Raw genomic sequence first — 18,977 nt, forward strand, 5'->3', positions numbered from 1 at the left:
GAGAAGTTGCTAGGTTCCTTCAGCAATCACTTAAGAGAATGACTATGACTATTAACTAATAATAAATGCCATTTTCTACTTGTTCAAAGTCTCTCTTTTGGAGATGACTTATAGGCCACGGGAATCAATCATGGAATCAAGTTTTCTCTATAACTGAATCTATCAACATAGAAACATGGTCATGAACTTCAGCTCCATTACTAGGCCTAGAGATTGATGAATACATAGCAATGTTAGTTAATTATACTAGCTTTTGCGACATCATTAAGGATGTGTTTAGAGTTTTGATCTTGGAAGAGAAAAATGAGAAGGAAAAACTCTGGTTTAAATTGATGAGCACGCTTGCACAAAATGTAAAAAATTTATAGTTTGAGGTAACTACACTCACTATAACTCCAATTTGGGTAGTAAAAGAGCAAAATATACCAGAAGTTATAATAGGTTATAGCACTACATTGGAAATAGAATAAACAATAAAAGTTAAGAACTATCCTTTTCCTTTTCACTAATCCAACAAAACCTTAAGGACTATAATCGTAGAAAGGAAATAAAGTGGAACATGGAATTATAGTCTTTCCACAATGAAATTCTCAAGTCGTTGGTGGAACATAAAATAAACGTGTAAGTAGCGCAAATCAAATTCTGGCAAATATATAGTCATTATTGCCTAAGGTAAAATTAAAATTTAAAATAGAATTCAAGAAGATGACTTTTTATCCTTCCATCATTTTCTTGAAGTGTTCTTGGTCACCTTATGCGGCTTATAATGAATGCTTAACTATTATCACCTTTCTCTATATATCATTTGAAAAATATTATTGAAAACTATGACTATTAAGTATTAACGATCCATCTATTTCTACTATATAAAATATGATACTAACTCTTTGTGCGTTAGATTTAAGCCATATTTTTTTTCTCTAATAATGTCACATCATCAATTTTAATTACTTAGCAAAACTTAAAAATTAATCAATCAATTTTTAGTAAAATATTAAAAAAAATAAAACTATAACTCCCATAATTAATTATTTTATTACATATTATTATTTAATGAAAATATAAAGAATTAATTAAATATAATAGACATCTACATTAAAAGTGTCATAATAATATTATCATAATAAATTTTAAATTATAAATTATTCAAATTTCATACTATTTGATATACTTATATATCATACATAAGTCTATTTACTTAAAAATAATTCTATTAGATGATTAGGTACAAAATAAAAATATTTATTATATTTTTAAAACAAATTTACAAAACAAACATTCTTATTAATTTTGTTATTTATATTTTTTTCTATTATTTTGTAATAGTTTACTTATAATTATATTTTAATATCTTTATAATTATACTTATTTCAATATGCTATTTAAATTAAGGTTTAATTACTCTATTGGTCCCTATAGTTTCGCGAAATTTTTAATTAGATCCCTATACTTTTTTTCCTTTCAATTGGGTCCCTATACATTATTTTTTTTTTCAATTTAGTCCCTACCGTCAAAAAAGTTTGAAATAACAGAATATTCCATCAAAAAATCGAATATTTTCATAATTTGGTTAAAAAACCTAATTAAAAACATCTCTATTTTTTGAAATACCAAAAATACCCTTTATATTTTATTCCCCAAAATCAGAGAACTCTAACTACCCCTAAGTTATTCTCCAAAGTTTCCAATTGGATTTCTCCACCGTCGCACTCTGCTGCCGTCTTCCATGGCGGCGGCGTCGTCGGTCGCTGGGTGGTCGTCGTTTCTCTGCGTTGCCCACGGGTGCTCTGTTCTGTTCCGCTCGTCCGCCTTGCCTATTGCATCCCCTCGGCCCGCCTTGCCTCACCGCGCCTCGGGTGCCTTGTTTCGAATTGCCGCTCCTCGACTCCGTTTTGCTGTCTGGACTGGTTCTGCAACAACAGGTGATGATTGAATCTTGTTTTAGTTTTTCAACTGTTGGATCGGAGGAGATGAAGGGACCAGGTAGCATGTGGGAAGGAAACCAATCAGATGGCTTTCATTTGTTTGAATTGCAAAGATCGGGAGTAGAATGAACATGTGGGTTCTGTCAGCGTTGGGTAATAATTCTTCTCAATAATGTCTTCCTCCCACTACACTAAGAACGGGAGAAATGTTATGCTTAAAACAACTAGTAGTCAAACGGCATCCTCTCCCGATTCTAATGCTTCAGGTACAATGTTGAGAAATCTTGATTGTTAAATACCTCTAATTTTTCTTATGCTTATTTTTGGTTGCTGCTCGTATGTAATTTGACTTTATTTGATTAGGTAACCAGCATCCTGAATGACAAGGAGAACCAATTGATCTAGTTGTGAAGCTTAGTTTGCTAAAATTAGTTTTGATTGTGTTAAAAAATTTTGATTATGAGTTCTGATTATGTATTTTATCTATAATTAATTATGTTAGAAATAATAAAAGAGGTGAGATTGGAGATAAGGTGTTTGATTAAATGCCTTTGAGAGAGTTGAATTGATTATGAGTTCTGATTATGTATTTTATTTATTATTAATTGATTATGAGTTTAATTGATCATTGTCATAGAGGCATACAGGACTCTCAGAGATCGTGGTCCCTATCCTGCTGCCCAGGTCGTGAGAGATTTTCAAAGCAAATTTGCGGTTTATTCCGTTTGACAATGGTTCTAAAACCGCGTTTATTGCTGCAGTGAGTAATCCTTGGTCTATCTATTTCTAAGGCAAACTTGCGGGTGCAGTGGCTTGTTCCGATTGACTTGTTGCAATTGAAGGGAATTTTGGATTCGGATTTAGTGCCATTGAAGTTGAGGTATATAGTGCTGAACACATACTTATGTTTATCTATTTAATTGCCCTTCCATTGTGTTTATGTGAATTGATGTCCTTATCTTTAGTTATATTTTCATCATCATATAATAGAATGGTTTTTATTTTAGTCTATACATTATTGTTAACTAACAACTAGAATTAAGATCTTATATGAGTGTCTTGTCATGCCGGAGTGTTATTTCACTATGAGTGTCTTGTCAGGATTTATCCAAAGGAGGTGGAACTTGTGGATTTGATATATAGACAGAGAGTTTCATGTGCCTTTGTGAGAATAGAAATTTCACTACTCATTGCAAAGGTATCTTACAACCTCAATAATATAATTCTGCCCTTTTAGTAAAGTAACGATCATGAATTGGATTTTGTATATTATTTTACAGATTATAATATTGTACATCACAATACGAGGGCACATGTAATTGCAGGTTGTTACTGCCAATTGAAGTGGTGTATTGATTATTGTTTATAGCAAACTTTTTCAAGTTGAAAATGAGGGTAATGTGTTGTGTCTGCAGGAACAATAACTGGCATTTTGATTGCTGGAGCATTTGGAATTGGAGCAGGTATCTAGTACTTGAAGAAAGTGAGAGCTAAAGCATTAGTAACATGTGGAGTCCAAAGCAATGAGAACATACTCTTCTGTCTAATATATAATTCTTTCTTTAGAAAAAGTTACGTTAATAAATTCTTTATCTTGTTGTATTGTATAAAATTTGATTTGTTATATTTTTGGGGATAATTTTGACAATTCATTTTATATATATTTATTACTAGGGTAAAGTATACTTTTTGTCCCTAAAGTTTGACAAAAGTTTCAAAAACGCCCCTAAGTTTTATTTTGTTTCAATTTTGTTTCAAAAGTTTTCGATTTGCATCAAATATATCCCTGACAGCTAATTTTTCAAAAAATTTAAGATCAATTCAACAACAATATCATAAGAACAACCCTCAATACAAGCAAATCAAGCATAATTTTCATGTATTATTATTAGATTAGTTTTAAATTTTTTGAAAATTTAGCTGTTTAAGGTATATTTGATACAAATCGAAAATGTCTAGGACAAAATTGAAACAAAATAAAACTTAGAAGTATTTTTAAAACTTTTGCCAAACTTTAGGGATAAAAAATATACTTTACCCTTATTACTATTATTTCTGTTTCATTTTATCCAATCTCTTTTTTTAGTATGTTCTTAAGATAAGATATTTTGTAAGTTAAAAAAAAAAAGTATTTTTAGTATAATTTATATATAAATAAGCAAAAGAATGATAGTGATAAAATAAAAAAGATTATAGGAATATCTTTTTTGTTGGAGAATCATTGAATAGGGATTATAGGAATATCTTTCATTGAATATTTATAGTTTTATCGAATTTTTAATTAGGTCCTATACTTTTTTTTCTTTGCAATTGGGTCCCTAAGGGTATACAAGTAATTTCACAATTCACTAACATATTTTTGACGTTTAATGTTAATAAGGACTAAATTGAAAAAAAAATTAACGTATAGGGACCCAATTGAAAGGAAAAAAAGTATAGGGACCTAAATAGTAATTAAACCTTAAATTAAAGAATCAATTTTAATTATTTTTCAATATTATTTGAGTTTATATCACTTAAGACATTGTCTGACAGAGTAAATTACAAAAAATGTTAACATATATTTTTATGTTATGCTATTTAAATTATTCTTTTTTAAAAATAACTTATTCAATATATATATATAATAAATATTGTAAAAAAAATTATTATTACTATTATAGATATCATTGAAAAGTTATATGTAATAAAAAAAAGAATAAATAGATGTCAAAGAAAAATTCACAAAAAATACAAAAAGTAAAATTTTTGTGCTACAACATAACAATTATTACGAATTCAAATTATAAAAAATTTCATCAAACTTCATCAAATTATACTTTATCGTAAAAAAAAAAAAAAATTCTATCAAACTATAAATTACTACTTCAATAATTATTATAAATTCAAAATTAAATTAAAGATTTTAGATCAAAGTGTTACAACAACTTTTGTGTTATTTGATAGAGGAAGAAAAAATTATTAGGCACAACTATTTTAAATCTAATTACACTCCAAGACACTAATGATACTGAAGTACCATTCCAATTGAAAAATTTATACAATCTCATATTTATATTTGAAGTCAAAGTAAATAATTTTAACTATGTTTTCAACAATACATTATTACTAAGATATTTGTCCCAACAAAAAATACTGAAACTCAACCCCTGTTACAACAACTAAAACAAGTAATACTACCAAAATTTTATTTATTTAAAATATCATTTATATTGCTCATCTATATTTTCATTAATTATAGAAAATTAGGAACCAACTTCACCAACACTAATATCATCAGACCTAGATGGACATGCAAATCAAGATATTAAGTAGAAAGAAAAATAAACGAATCTAAAACACATCTTCAGATGAAGAATATATATATAAATATAGAACAAAAAAATAATAGAAAATATATACAAGTCAAGAATTCAGAAAGAACATGTCTTCACAATAACATATAACAGGAATAAGAAAAAAATAACTCCAATACACAATCAAAAATAAAAAAAGAGAACAAATACCGCATAAAAAGATTAAGTCGGTCAATTAAAACAAATACAAAAATAAAAAGAATAAATGAAGATATTGTTAGGAAATTATTTGATTTCCTAACTTATTTGTGGGCAATACATATATTAATCATAATCACAAATTATGCTATTTCAAATTAAATGACTTATATAATGGTGATCTCATTTATTGTTATAAATGCTAAATTGAATAAGTCATTATTACTTTTCGATATAGTTCTTTTGTGATAATCTAAGAATACCTTGAGAACGATCTCTTAGTATCTCGATTCCTAATACAAAAGAGGTATCACCAAGATCTTTCATTTCGAATTTGTTCGATAGAAATTTCTTAGTTTCATGCAACAAGCCTATATCGTTGCTGGCAAGTAGAATGTCATCAACATATAAGACCAAAAAGATATATTTACTCCCACTGAACTTGCGGTATACACACTCATCTATGATATTCACCTCAAAACCGTATGAGGTAATGACTTGATGAAACTTGTGATACCATTGACGGGAAGCTTGTTTGAGACCATAAATGGATTTCTTTAACTTACAAACCATAGATTTTGAATCACCTAATACAAAATTTTCTGGTTGTACCATATACATCGTTTTATCAATGTCACCATTGAGAAACGCTGTCTTTACATCCATCTGATGTAGCTCCAAGTCAAAATGAGCTACTAGTGCCATTGTGGTTCTAAAAGAGTCTTTCGATGATACTGGAGAGAAAGTCTCTTTATAGTCTATGCCTTCTTTTTGAGTAAAGCCTTTAGCGACTAGGCGAGCTTTATATCTCTCGACATTACCCTTGGAATCCCTTTTGGTTTTAAATATCCATTTACAACCAATTGGTTTCACACCCTCAGGTAATTCCATGAGATCCCAAACGTCATTGTCTTTCATAGACTTCATCTCTTCTTTCATGGCATCGATCCACTTTTCAGAGTTAGAACTTTGCATGGCTTGAAGAAAATTGATTGGATCATTTTCTGTCAAACCAATGCCATCCTCATGTTCTTGGAGATAGACAACATATTCATCCGAAATTGTACTTCTCCTTTCTCTTATGGATCTCCTTAATGACACTTCTTGAGGTTGTTGAGCTTACTGTATGGGTTGGGTTTGAGGAGGATTCTCATTATTTTCCTGTACTGTAGCAGTATCTTGAGCAACAACAATATTCTCATTGTTCTCTTGTACTGTAGCTGGATTTACAACAGGATTCTCATTGTGCTTTTGTACTATAACTGTATCTTGAACAATAATAGGCACAAGGTCCTGATCATTGTCAGTTATAGAATCCTCATCAAAAGCAACATTCCTAATATTTCCTTCCCCCCCAAATTCAACATCCTCAAGAAATCTCACATTTTCCGTCTCAAAAATAGACCTTGATGCAGGATTGTAAAACTTGTACCCCCGTGAACGCTCAGCGTAACCAACAAAGTAGCAACTAATTGTCCTTGAGTCCAATTTTCTTTCATGCGGCCTATAAGGTCGCGCCTCAGTTGGACATCCCCAAATATGCATATGCTTTATACTAGGTCTTTTCCCAATCCAAATTTCATATGGGGTTTTGTTAACTGCTTTGCTTGGCACCCTATTAAGGATGTACACTGTGGTCTTTAAGGCTTCTCCCCAGAGTGATTTAGGCAAGGAAGAATGACTAATCATACTTCTCACCATGTCCTTAAGAGTTCGGTTCCTTTGCTCTACAACACCATTCATGCTAGGTTTGCCTGGCATAGTGTATTGCGGAACAATACCACACTCCTCTAAGAAAAGAGCAAAAGGCCCAGGACGTTGCTCTCCTGAACTGTCATATCTTCCGTAGTATTCACCACCACGATCAAATTTGACAGTTTTAATTTTCTTTCCAAGTTGAAGTTCAACTTCAGCTTTGAAAGACTTGAAAACATCCAAGGCTTGGGACTTTTCATGAATTAAATATAGATACCCGTAACGAGAGTAATCATCTATGAACGTAATAAAGTACCGTTGTCCATTCCAAGAGACAGTAGGGAATTGGCCACATATATCGGTATGTATTAGTTCTAAGACATCTTTAGCTCTCTCGGCACCTAATTTCCTTTCGTTTGTCCTTTTCTCCTTTATGCACTCAATGCAGACTTCAAAGTCCGCCAAATTTAGGGGTCCGAGAATTTCATCCGACACGAGCCTCTGAATTCTCTGTTTAGAGATGTGGCCTAGGCGTTTGTGCCATAATGATGCCGAATTCTCATTCAGTTTTTGTTTTGTACCCGTTTGCAGTATTTCATTATTATAGGAATTTAAGTTAAGCTTATATAGATTATCCACCAAATGACCAGAGCAAATATTATTCGAATTGTAAAAGAGACTGATTTTATTGTCTCCGAATGAACAAAAATAACTTGATTTGTCCAAACGAAAAACAGAAACTAAATTTCGTCTAAATGACGGTACATAAAATGTCTCTAATAAATCCAAGTAAAATCCACTCGTGGAACATAATCTAAAGGTTCCTATAACTTCGACTGCAACTATATTGCCGTCTGCCACATAGATGTATCTTTCAGCATCACTTGGCGGTCGGCTCCACAGGCAACCCTGCATAGTGACACTTACATGAGTAGTAGCAGCAGAATCTACCCACCAAGTATCAACAGGTGCATAACTTAAACTAGCCTCAGAACAAACGAAAGTAAGAATTATACCCTTCTTTATACGCCCAAGTGGCATATTTGGTACAATCCTTCTTCATGTGTTCCACCTTCTTACAGAAGAAACAGGTTGAAACTTGATCCTGTTTCTTAGCCTTTTTCTGCTGAGAAGGCGCATCCGCAGTAGTATCACGCTTTCTTTTATACTGAGAAGATAAAGCCATGTGAGCACTAAATTTCTTAGTAAAGAATTTCTCAACATCCTTTAGAAACTGTTTGGCATCTTTATCCTCAGTAATTGAGCCCCGAAATGCCTCAGGAATTGAGCGTTTCATGATCATAATGCTCATTCGATTGGATCTCTCTCACTTCTCTATTTTAACCTCATTGAGGTTTTCCGGAGTGGAAGTGGGTTTCTCCTCTCGAAGAGCTATATCTAGATTGATACAACCGAGGACAATCTTCACGGTATCTTTCAAAACTTTAAAGTTTGAACCATTCAGCATAGGAATACTGCTAATTTGCGCAGAAACATTGGTAGCTAAAGCCATAGTTTCTGGATTAGAACAAAATAACATGCAGTAAATATTAGTTAATTAATGGGTAAAAAAAATCCATATTGAGATATCCAGCACAACATTAATTTTCAATCTTTGGATAGAAAAATTAACTGTAAGTGATACTCTCATTGCAGTAATCAAATATTGTCAAAATTTCTGTCACACATTAAGCCTTTCTTTAGACCGACTTAATGCGCACATGGAGACTTAAACTTCGCAACCTATTTATTACCGCATATATTTTCTATTAATTGGCTAAACAATAACCTTCCTTTGGGCCGATTATTGATCGCATAATTAATAGGAAATAAACAAAAGTGTGCAATGCTTATTATTTGGCCAAACAATAAACTTCCTTTGAGCCGATTATTGTTCGCATAAATAATAAGTATTACTTTATTCTTAGTTAGTTACCCAAATATATATTTACCATCAATATGTGTATGTAATTCGGCCAAATACAGACCTTCCTTTGGGCCGACCAATATTCGCATGAATTACATATCACCATATTCCTAATGTTTTGAATAAATTGATTTTTACAAAAGGGGCTACTTTAGCAGCATAATATTCAATCAATTTATTCTAAAACCAAATCTTTATTAAATAGATGGGTATAATAATCCTTATATCCCAAAAGGATAATCTATTAATTTTGTATTAAATTAATAGCATATAGAATTAGATTCGAAAAGATCAAAGTGTAACAATGCTTTATCAATATTTTAAAATAAATCAATTTAAAAAAAATTCTGCCAAACTAAATAAAATAACAGGCCGTCTCATATAGAATATATACATGCGTCTTTATGTATAACCAAATAGTATATGTATACCAAAGGCAACCGAAACATCTCATATAGAATATATACATGCGTCTTTGTGTATAACCAAATAGTATATGTATACCAAAGGCAACCGAAACAACGACACATTATATATATGTGGAACGATACTTAAAAGGTATATATACTAACGCACATAGTCGCATGTATACGATACATATATATGTATATTCCTATAATATCATACTGTAATAGGGAACGTACATATATATATTAATCCAGTAAAATAAAACTGAATATGTTGATGATTAAATTATGGATGGCTCTGGTACCACTTGTTGGAATAAATTAATTTCAATAACCCAGATTATCCATATTGAATCACCAAAAATATATATATCATAATGCGGAAGCGTACCTGAATTCATAAACATGAATCATACGATTGAAAGAGTTTGGATCTTGTGGTTCTTTCGATCTTCCTCAACCAAAGTCTTCTGTATTCCTAGGAGGCTGAACTGCAACTCTTTTGATGGGGAAAGAGCAACAAAGGCGGCTTTGGTATATTGGGACCGAAACCCTGAAGGTCTATTTATATTTGAGCATGGCACCCATTAAACCCTTAAGCCCAAATAAAATAGTATCTAAAGCCCAAAAGATAATATATCTAAAATCCAAAAATATAATTATCTAAGGAACAAAAGATAATATCCGGTTTTATTCTCATTTAATTCCAAATCAAAAGTAATAATGACTTATTCAATTTAGCATTTATAACAATAAATGAGATCACCATTATATAAGTCATTTAATTTGAAATAGCATAATTTGTGATTATGATTAATATATGTATTGTCCACAAATAAGTTAGGAAATCAAATAATTTCCTAACAGATATAACTTTGTATAACTTCAATATCAAAAAATTTTGTATTATAAAATATTTTAAATAAAAAATCACATCAAATTTAATATTAGTTTAATTTGTATGTATTTTAAATAATATAATACTTATTAAAACATACTATATACTACGGTTAATTTATCACCCCATGTATGGTTTGGTCTCACTCAGTTAAGAACGAAATGTGGTCGCCAATGAGTAATAGCTCAAATGGCATAATTTTTCCATACTCAATTAAGAGAGGTTGCGGGTTCGAGTCTCATATCTTTGGTAAAAAAAAAAGAACGAAATGTGGTCCCCAAGCAGCTCAAGTTGACAAGATCTTAACCTCGGTGTACGTCCAGAGAGTAGAGAAGCTATGTAAGTTTCCCTATTACAATTTTTCTTTTTTCTTTTTTCAAGATACATTTAAATGACGTTTTAATGCTCCAAATATTTAGTTTGGCTTAGTAAGTTAGTATAGATATATTAGTAAATAAATAAGAAGGAATATTTGTACATGAGCGAAGAGAATTTTGGTGTACAAGGTAGTTATTATGAGACTATAGAATTAAGAAGTGTTAATATGACTTTAAATAATGCTTTTCGAAATGAAAAAAAAAAATTGTTTTGTAAAACTGAGGACATCCAACTAAGCTGGGAGAAATGTTGAGGCTCCTTCAGTTGTTGAACTCTTTGGGTCTTTTAGTTGGGTCAACGGTTCAGGAGTCTAATCTGATAGCCAAAAGAAATTTTTTTGCCTTAAAAAATAATGTAATCAAACAATTTGATTAATTTAAACTAAATTTGTTTTGAAACCATAGCGTTACCGTTAAAGGAATCTACACACACAATATTTTTCCTTTCTATATAATTAGAACATTAAGGGATGTCATAGTTATATGCTTAAAACTTTCAGTCATGCATTGTTTTGTGATTCACTAAAAGTTACAACCTTCAATCTTGCATTTATATGCTGATAAAATTCAATCATATGACATGTACTTGATATTGCATCAGTTGGTAGATTGAGACATCATAAAAAGACAAATTCGTGGAAGCCTTGGAAGCTGAAAGCTCATTAGCCACATCCTGCATTGATGGTCTGGATTTTGGGTCAGAGGAGAGGCATGCTAATGCTAGCTTTACAACATGCACAACATCTTGCATATCTTTCCGAGATTTCGGAAGTGGAATCCGCGGATCCAACACATCTTTCACCAATAATTGTTGAGTAGATGGCTTTGACATAGTGGACATGAATTCTCCTGGGTGATGACCCATCATTGTTTCTAATGCCACCACTCCGAAACTATAAACATCACATTTTGTAGTCACACTCATGGTGTATGCCAATTCTACATCAAAAACAACCATAGAGAGTTACATAAATGATGATGAGGACAGTGATTTATTCGGATAATTAGAATTAGAAATTACCTGGAGCAATATATCCATAAGTGCCAACTAAAAGAGTTTGGTTAGATGAATCAGGATCAAGAAGTCTCGCTGTGCCGAAATCTGAGACACAAGCTTCTAACTCTGAATTCAGCAGAACATTGTTGCTGCTGACATCTCGATGAACAATAGGAGAAGGGCAGTGATGATGCATGTGAGCAAGAGCATAAGCTGTCCCTTTGATGATATTCACCCTCTTGCTCCAATTCAACTCTTGTGCTTCGATCTCGTTGGCCAAGTTACAGAACAAGCTTCCTCTTTCCAAGTATTCATACACCAAAAACATGCATCGGTTATGCAAACAATAGCCATAAAGCTTAATGATGTTGCAGTGGCGAATCTCTGTCAAGACCTCAACTTCATTGCAGAAGCTCTTGTAATAGGATGGATTTTCTGATTCTGTTTTGTGAAGCTTCTTCAATGCAACAGTTTTGCCACTTGGAAGTCGCGCTTCGTAGACGCTACCATAAGCACCGGTTCCAATGCAATATCTGATATCAAAGTCCTCTGTGGCTTGAATGATGTCCTCAAATGCAATTTTGCCATCATAGTTCCAAATTGAGAACAAGTCTCCATTTTTTGTGGCCTTATTTTCAAGCTTGCCATGATGCCTGGCACGGAAAATGCATATTCCAATCCCAACAGAACCCAATGAAATGGTAACGCAGACCACGATTATGACCAAAACCAGTGATCGGCCAAAATGCTTATTATGATGGTCGTTTAAATGATCATCGCAGTCATAATATTCGTTGTCAAGAAAGGGATTGTAATCCAGATAACAGTGGAATAACAGACTCAAGTTCCTGTCTATTTTTGATACAAAGATGATTGTAACGAAGGTCTAAATATGAAAGGTTTCCAATTTGAGAAGGGATGCTTCCACTTAAACTGTTATGGCTGAGATCCACATAACTAGAGAGAATAAAGATAGAAGATGGGATAACACCAGAAATAGCATTATAAGAAAGATTTAAAACTTCTAGATGCAACAAATGCTCTATTTCTTTGGGGATACAACCATCTATCCTGTTGGATCCGATGCTGAGCACTTCCAAACGGGTCAAGTACCCTATTTGCTCAGGAATTGGACCAGACAAGAAATTTGAACTCAGGTCTAAGGTTAATAAATTTGTTAATTTCCCTATTTCATGAGGAATGAAACCACTAAGCAAATTTGAATGAAGGTGGAGACTTGTCAAACGGTTCAAGTACCCAATTTGCTCAGGAATTGGACCAGACAGGGAATTTGAACTGAGGTCTAAGGTTAATAAATTTGTCAATTTCCCTATTTCATGAGGAATGAAGCCACTAAGTTCGTTTTGGGAAAGGTCCAACACAAGAAGTTGAGTTAGATTTGGCAATGTGAAAGGAACCTCACCAAATAGTAGATTGTTGGAAAGGTTCATGTGTGTGAGACTGCTCATTTGACCAAAAATCAATGGAATGCTTCCACGGAAGCTGTTGGCACTCAAGTCCAACACAAGAAGTTGAGTTAGATTTTCCAATAATGTAAAAGGAACCTCACCTCCTAAATAGTTGTATGATAGGTTGAGATGTTGTAGCTTCTTGAGACCCCTTAGTTTGGGGAACTCACATAACCCCATTTCACTGAGATCTAGATGGACTAGATTTTGAAACACTGAAAAGTTTAGTTTCAAAGAGCAGAGTTGTGTCCTGAACTCGTCGGTGAAATTACTTGGAGTTGGAGGTGAAAGCAATGTTATACTTCCAGCTTTGTTGCAGTTGACTCCGGGCCAGTTGCAACGGTTTGAGACATTATTATGTTGGTTACTCCACAACTCTTTACTAATTGAAAGCATAGCATTGGCTTCTTGATCCAAGGGTGACAATTTGTGAGTTCCAGCATTGGTGGTGATGCCAACAAAGAGAAGTGGCACTAACATCAAAATAATAATGCAAGTGCATGATATAACCATTGGAGTTACAAGTGTTTGATGAATTAATGATCAAGGTATGTATTCTTCAATTATTATTCCACAACTTAAAGCCTCAGGGAAAGTGGAACAAGGCTACTAATTAGTGTCATTTTCTACAACTTGAAAGCCACGACAATCAAAGTGGAACATAGAACTTTGGTCTTTCCACAATGGAATTCTCAAGTCGTTGGTGGAACATAGAATGAACGTGTAAGTCGGGCAAATCAAGTTCTGCCAAATATATAGTCATACTAAAATAGAGTTCAAGAGGATGGAATGTATACATATATAAATGTCCGTTGATTCTTCCATCGTTTTCTTGATGAGTGTTCTTGGTCACCTAATGAGCCTTATAAATCAATTTTGGAAAATATTATTGAAAACTACGACGACCCATTAAGCACGAAATGAGGGTCTTGCAAGTTGCAAGCATATCAAGATCTTAATGCTTCCAAATATTTAGTTTGGCTTAGTATTGATGTATTAGTAAGTAAATAACAAGCAATATTTGTATATAAGCTTAGGCAATTTTAGTTTACGAATATACAATTAGAGGTAGTTATTATATGAGACTCTAAAATTATAAGTGCTAATAAATAAAAATCCAGATAGGCAGATAGACTACCGTAAGGTGTATACCTCCAAATGGTTAAGAAAAGAACAGAAAGAAAAATCTAAATTATATATGTTAAGGATCCTGCTAGGGAGACAATGGACTATTTGTACAATGTGTACAATGGGACACAATGGGCTATTGAGTTACAAAATGAACATCTCCCATACTATCTATAATAACCATCTGGTTTGAACTCTTGACCTTTCAAATCTAGCGCTCTAATACCATGCATGATACCACTCATCCCAAAAGCTTCAGCTGATGGAAAAAGATAACACTAATGATTATATCTCTAATACTCTCTAAACTTCCATGGTACACATTGTATAAATATTCCATTGGCTCCTCATACTTTCTCATATGTTAATCAAACAATTTGACCAATTTAAACTAAATTTGTGTTGAAACCATACCGATAAAGGGTGTTATCCTTAATTTATTGCCACAATATTTTTCATTTCTATATAATAAGAACATTGAGGAATGTTACCCTTAATTTTAGTCTTAAAATTTTCAATCTTGTATTATTTTGTGACCGGCTAAAACTTAAGTTTAAAATAATAGAACTAAGATGGAAATGCATTTGTAAAATGCATGTTATAGTATTGGATTTATTAATTGTAGAAAAATACATTCATATATACAAATATATTAGCTTCAATATCCCCATTGCCGAGGAAACATTGAGGATCCTTGGTCAAGTGAGTAGCTGAAGCAAAGGAAGAAGAGCTTCAGTTACTCTTTCATCTCCAAAGAAGTTGGTTTCAACACATTCCTCAGCTAGCTCATAATTTTGCTAACTATGATTTTCCAATTCACCCCTCTTCTACACCAACAAATTAATTAAGGTTATGATGCCATTTATTTAGTGATAATGTAAGATTAATTTTCTTAAAAGTTTAATATAATTTCTATGTACTCAAAAAGATAAGTCACTAAATTAACTATTATATATTTATATAGTATTTTATATATTCTAATATATTAAATATTTTAAGGAGTTTAATTTTAATACACTAATAATATAACACGTTTTATACAATCGTACAATTATATCTATTTTTTTAATACATATTCATGCAATCATTATAAAAAATAGTTATTTTTATTAATACAATGTTATATTATTAAATACACTTGCAAAATTATTTTATGTTTTTTTTTTCACCAAAGATAGAAGACTCGAACCTGCAACCTCTTAATTGAGTATGAGAAGACTATGCCATTTGAGTTATAACTTATTGGCAAAATTATTTTATGTTAACAGTGTATTAAAATTGAATTTATATTTTTATATATTTTTTATATAAATAATTAATTAGTTGCATGCTAATTTTTTGTATTCATATAATATAATTGGATAATTTTATACTATTAGACAGTTTAATCAATTATTGATTTATTTCTAATGAGAATGAGGAAACTTACCCTTCTAACTGGTTTTAAGGACGTTCTCTCCATTTACTATTCCCCGGAATACTTGTATTATTCGGCTCATTTTTTTGCAAATGAAAAAAAGTACGGTAACACTATAAAATGGGGGCTTGGCAAAAATATTTACTGCTATGGTGTTAGATGAAATTGTAATTTGCGTTTTGAATTTTTAAATTTTTTTTTATTTTTGAAATTCACTAAACGCAAGCAATGTTCAACATGTTTTAAAATCTGAAATATTTTTATTTTTTCATTTTAGCCCAAAATGCAAATTGCTTTTGAAAATGAGCATTTTTTATTTTTTTTCGTAGCCCAAAATACAGGCTGCGTTTAGGAATGGGTTTTTGTTTTTTTTTTAAAACCCCAAAACGCAGGTTGTGTTTTTCGTGGTTCAGAAAAATTTTGGAAGCGGCAAAATGCAGCCTGTGATTTGAATAAAAAAAATATTTTAAACAAGAGTCTTGCCTATAAATACGAAACGAGACTCATGCTATTGTCCTCACTTCACTTCTATTCCTATTATTCTTTTTTTTTTTATATTTGAATGATACGTAATGAGGTTTTTTGGCATTTAATAGTGTCAAAAAAGTTAGATTAAGTGAGGTTGTAGTTATAGAAGGTATTGCAAATATGTGAGTGTATTTAAACGGTGAGATTATACCAAACACATACGAAGGAGTGATTTTTGTATGTAAATGTCCATTTTCATTTGCTATTTTATGTACCATGAATTTTGTAGAGTTGCAAAATGGTTTTTGTGAGAACATACAAAGTCACATTTCAAAAAGGGTGAGTAATATTTTGTATAGAAATCCTATATAAGTATTTGGTGGAATGATACAGTTTCAACTAATGTCCATCACTGACGACACATGCATGCAGCGAATGTTCTATATTTATCAACAAACCTGATTTCACGTGCCAATGATAGAGCTGTACGTTGAGTTTGAACAGCATACGGGGATGGATGCGGTTGGCTACGATGTCAACGTTGATGAATTCGGGGATATAGATTGGGAAGAAGATAACAACGACAGTAAAGAGGAGTTTGAAGCCAACTATGAGGTCGATGACGAAAACGGTGACGGAGACTTGGCAGACAATCCGGCGGTATAGAATGAGGCGGATGCGATTGTAAGCCGGCACCTCTTTAGCGTTCCGTCTTTTATGCGGACTCTGGATCTCGAAGCTATGCATGCCCCGAAATTTCCTGAGTATGCAGATATCGGTATGTTATCTTATGGTTATTAATTAAAGTTACCACTACCATTAATTTTATTTACCTTATACTAACCGTGGTTCCTTCGTCGTAGGTGGAGGCAATGTTGCGGCGAAAGAGGGCGAGTTTAGGGTCGTAATGAAATTTGGTTCCAGGAAGTCCGTGATATCTGCAATCAAAAGTTACACTATTTCTAGAAAAGTTGATTACACTGTGTATGAGTCTGAGCTGCAGATATTTTATGTGAAATACAACGGTTATGATGCGGGGTACGATTGGCTTATCCGAGCTATAGTAAAATCATGATAACAATTATTTTTTTCTGGAGACTAAAGCATAATAATAATAACAATAACAATAATATCCTAATAATAATAATAATAATAATAATAATAAAAATTGTTTGCTAAAACATAAATAAATAAAATCCAAATAAATATATTTATTTATTATAAAAATTTTTTAAAAAATTACTTACTCATTAAGGATGATCAAAGTATTCAATAATGTGATCTTTAGGTCTAGTAAAATCATGAACCATTTTTTGTTTATGAATCAAATGAGTCTAAGTTTTTTACTCTTCTTCCTCCCACAAACTTCCTCAAACCCTTCCAAACCCCTCTTTGCACAACCTTATCACAACACTCTTCAGTAACTTTCAATTCTTCCTTACGTTTTGCGTTTTGCACAACCTCCTTCAACACTCTCCTCCAATATGTAGGGTTCATGCAACCAAGAAAATTGCCAAACGCAATCTACATTTTGGCCTGGCCAACTGCCAAACGTAGCCTCCATTTTTGGAGTTCCGAGATGGTCAACAAAGCAGGTCCTGTCTGCATGCAGGAGATAAAGACACATTTCGAGCCCTCCGTCTCTTTCTCTGCCCATCGAAAACTGCATTTTGCAGCTTGATACAGCTTTTTCATTTTCGGTTCACACAAAACGTAACCTGCGTTTTGCAGGTTACTCAACTTTTTAATTTTTAGTTCAGTCAAAACATAACATACATTTTATAAATTGCTGACTTTATCAGATCCACATTTATAAAATACATATCATACCACAATATACTTGCTATCACCATTTTTACTTCCATTCATAAATTAATTTCTAGCGTTATTCATCTGCACCAATATTATTAAATCCATTGTCCAATATGTACATTCTTCTAATTCATTCTTTGGTAATAAACAATTTCAAATCCAATATATGACTGTAATTAATCCTTCCCACGTCTAATACTATCCATCTATTTTTATTATTAAATATTAATAAATACTAATACAAATTTATTATAAAATAGATTTATGTCGTATTAATTTTTGAGATTATGCCATATAAATAATTTTATATAGATGACAATACAATTTTGTAATATAAAAGATAATAGATTTTTACATTGTAATGACACAAAACTTTAATCTTCTTAAATAATTAAATTTAATACCCATTGTTTACTCAATTAAATTAAAAAATAACGCTTAAATAAAATTAATGTCTAAAAAACTATAATAATAAATTAATAATAATAATTTTTAGTTATAAATATTTAAAGTATATATATACTATTTGGTCTATTTAAATATTTTTAATAATTCTTTTTGGCTGTATGAATTGTTCAACACATTTTTAAACACATCTAGTTTTGACACAATAATATTTGCTTACAAAGTATACATTCTAATCTATTATTATTAATAAAATTTATTTATAATTTTATATTATATTTTTTATTTTATTCTTAATTATTTTTTTAATCATCTCCAAATAAACTAAAGAAAAATATCAAAATTACATTATGGAGCACTATCTACCGAAAAGTATTAGCAAACAAATATAATTCACTTCTCAAAATCTGTTTAATCCTAATTTGTTTATAAAAAATATCCACATCAACAAATGAAGAGAAACATATCTTTATAGAATTAATTATATTATATAAAATATATAAAAAAAATTGTTATACAAAGATACTAAAAAATATATACAGATCAATAATATTTAAA

At 31.5% G+C, this 18,977-nt stretch overlaps 2 protein-coding genes across 2 annotated transcripts; both read right to left on the bottom strand.

Annotated features, from left to right (window-relative positions):
• Positions 1–11,186: 11,186 nt before the first annotated feature.
• Positions 11,187–12,506, bottom strand: LOC112730549 (MDIS1-interacting receptor like kinase 2). The gene is made up of 3 exons (XM_072208425.1): positions 12,501–12,506; positions 11,745–12,468; positions 11,187–11,662 (listed from the first exon to the last, which is right to left on the bottom strand). The coding sequence occupies exons 1-3, from the start codon at positions 12,504–12,506 to the stop codon at positions 11,295–11,297; spliced, it is 1,098 nt and encodes a 365-aa protein (XP_072064526.1). The 3' UTR covers positions 11,187–11,294.
• Positions 12,507–12,517: 11 nt separating this feature from the next.
• On the bottom strand, positions 12,518–13,702 carry LOC140177131 (uncharacterized). Its single transcript, XM_072209733.1, has one exon. It carries the CDS (start codon positions 13,700–13,702, stop codon positions 12,518–12,520), a length of 1,185 nt encoding a protein of 394 aa, XP_072065834.1.
• Positions 13,703–18,977: the final 5,275 nt, after the last annotated feature.

The sequence above is a fragment of the Arachis hypogaea genome, chromosome 12 (genome assembly GCF_003086295.3).
Source record: "Arachis hypogaea cultivar Tifrunner chromosome 12, arahy.Tifrunner.gnm2.J5K5, whole genome shotgun sequence".
NCBI lineage: Eukaryota > Viridiplantae > Streptophyta > Magnoliopsida > Fabales > Fabaceae > Arachis > Arachis hypogaea.

Bases quoted from the DNA above. Each gene is read 5' to 3' on its own strand.
- LOC140177131 (XM_072209733.1), bottom strand. From the start codon at position 13,702: ATGGTTATATCATGCACTTGCATTATTATTTTGATGTTAGTGCCACTT.
- LOC112730549 (XM_072208425.1), bottom strand. The intron at 11,663-11,744 runs GTAATTTCTAAT...TTTTTGATGTAG, and splicing joins TTATGGATATATTGCTCCAG to AATTGGCATACACCATGAGT.